The following is a 2,395-nucleotide window of genomic DNA, read 5'->3' on the forward strand; positions in this document are numbered from 1 at the left end:
CGGCAGCAGGGCCCGCCGTGGGCACGGCCCTGGCCCCACAGCCGGGCCAGCGTGAGGCCGTGCTGGGTGTGGGCGCCGCGGGGGCAGCTGCCGGCGCAGTAGCTGAAGACCACCCTCTCCTCCGAGGCATAGCCCAGGCCCAGCTCGGCCACCGGCAGGGTCAGACTCCGCAACTGGCACGGGCCGGCCGCAGCTCGGCGCAGGCGGGCACCTGGGGAGGGAGACAGGGCAGCTGACAGCGGGCAGAGCCTGGGCAGGCAGGAGTTGGGGATCAGACGGGGGACTCAGGGTCCTTACCCAGCCACGGCCTCTGGTTCCCTCCGGCTTCTGCTATGTGTTCAGCCCAGAACTCTCCAGACTCCACCACTGGGGACCCCAGAGCAGCGGGGCCCCAACTGAGGCCCAGCAGCAGCCCCAGGAGCAGCAGACAGCTGAGCAGGATTCCTCCCGGGGCCATGTTGACAAGCAGCTCCTGAGGGCAGGGGGCCCTGCCCTCAATTTATGCCCCTGCCTCGGCGGGGGGGGGCACACTTTCCTGCCGGCCCCCTCATCCTGGGACACAGGCAGCGGCTCCTGCCCCACCCGCCTGTACTCCTAAGAGTTAAGGGCTCACCCCCCCCAACCCAGACATTCCAGAGGCCCGTTTCCGACACCCCTCAGCCCCCTGATTTACGAGGGTGCTGTAGCAGCCAGGGCCCAGCCCAGGACGGGCGGGCAGCACCCCCAGCCCCACCACCTGATGTCAGCAGGGAGAGCAGGGGTGTCATGGGACCCCCTGCTGGGGTCCCTCCCCACTAACCAGGTGCTAAGGCCCAGGAGCCCTACCTCGTGTGCCAGATAGACCGGGGAGGGTGCTGGGGGGCTGACAGGTGGGGGGCGGGTGATCCCCATCGCGGCTCCCCACTGGAGGATGAAGACATCACGCCTGTCTCCGCGCTAGCAGAGCCAGCGTCAAAACAGGAAAAGGGAGAGGCCCAGGGACCGCCAAGGACCGGGACACAGGGCAGGAAGCTCACCCTGTGAGGGTCCTGTCTCTAGAAGGGACCCTAGGACCCCAACCCCATCCCGGGACCCAAGAGCATCAGACCAGGTGGGGGCCTGAACCACTGGGTCTCGGTGACAACTGGACGATGGAGGTGGCAGCAAATCCCGGTGGCAGGCGGCTCTGGTGGCTTCCATGCCTCGCTCTGTGTAACTCGGGGAAGCGAGCCTCCATCCCCTCATCCTTCCCCCACAGGGTTCAGTGAGGACTCCCCGCTGCCGCTGCCGTGGAGGCGACCCTACAGGACAGAGGAGAACGGCCCCATAGGATTTTCTAGGCTGTAATCTTTACGGGAGCAGATCACCAGGTCTTTCTCCCATGGAGTTGCTGGTGAGTTCAAACCACCAACCTCTCGGTTAGCAGCAGAGAGTTACCCATTGCGCCACCAGGGCTCCTTCAGGGAGGACAGAAAGATGCATTTAGCACAGTACCTGGCACTAATGAGCTTCCAAGAGCTTTTGAGGCAAAGGACATCCGAGTCACTTCTCCATGTCTGAAGAGATGCTTGAAGTCATACACGAACTCAAAGGAGACTCCCTACCCCTACAAGACCGGCAAAAATCAAGTGTCTAACACACACTAGGAGTCCCTGGGTGGCGCATATAGTTAAGCGCTCGACTCCTAGCCGAAAGGGTTCGAACTCACCTAGAGGTGCCTCGGAAGAAAGGCCTGGCGATCTGCTTCTGAAAGGTCACAGCCTTGACAACCCTATGGAGCAGTTCTACTCTGCACACATGGGGTCGCCACGAGTTGTAACTGACTAGACAGCAACAACAACAATCCACAAGAGCCCACTGCACAACAGGGACACAGATCTGCCCGCGCTGCTGGCGGGGGTGACTGCCGAGAGGCTCCCTGGACGCCAGCTGAGCAACTGCTATTGAACTGTGAACGACACGCCTTTGACCCAGAGGCCCTCATCCGACAGCGCAGTGAAGAAGCCGGTCCAGGGATAGTCACTGTTGTTGGGATCAGCCAAAGCCTGGAGACGACCTAGACTCCATCCACAGGGACTGGGCAATCATCACGTCGTGCTGGTTGTGGGCGCTGCTTATTCAGGCTACTTTCAGACGAGAAAAAGGGAGACTCCGGGGTGTAGTCATGTGCCCAAAGTCACCCAGAAATGTGAAACGGAGCGGAATTTGAACCTAGGTCCCTGGGACACAAGGCCCCTGCTCCAAACCACTCTGCTGCACTGTCTGGCCTCCGGGTACAGCAGCAACAGACCCTGTCCATGCACCTCAGAAGGCAGGCTGGTGATCCAGTTCCGAAAAATCAGCCACTGAAAACCCTGTGCAGCGCATTCTACGCTGACACACACGGGGTCGGCATGTCAGTCAACTCGATGGCAAC

General features: G+C 61.7%; 1 protein-coding gene across 1 annotated transcript in view; it reads right to left on the reverse strand.

The window, feature by feature from the left end:
* Positions 1 to 457, reverse strand: part of PSPN (persephin) — a 2,324-nt gene extending 1,867 nt beyond the window's left edge. The window contains exons 1-2 of the mRNA XM_023733086.1: positions 295 to 457; positions 5 to 223 (exon numbers count right to left, since the gene is read on the reverse strand). Of these exons, the coding sequence (XP_023588854.1) occupies positions 5 to 223; positions 295 to 457 (382 nt within the window). The remainder of the gene's footprint in view (positions 1 to 4; positions 224 to 294) is intronic.
* Positions 458 to 2,395: the final 1,938 nt, after the last annotated feature.

This window comes from Trichechus manatus, unplaced genomic scaffold, assembly GCF_000243295.1.
Source record: "Trichechus manatus latirostris isolate Lorelei unplaced genomic scaffold, TriManLat1.0 scaffold00057, whole genome shotgun sequence".
Lineage (NCBI taxonomy): Eukaryota > Metazoa > Chordata > Mammalia > Sirenia > Trichechidae > Trichechus > Trichechus manatus.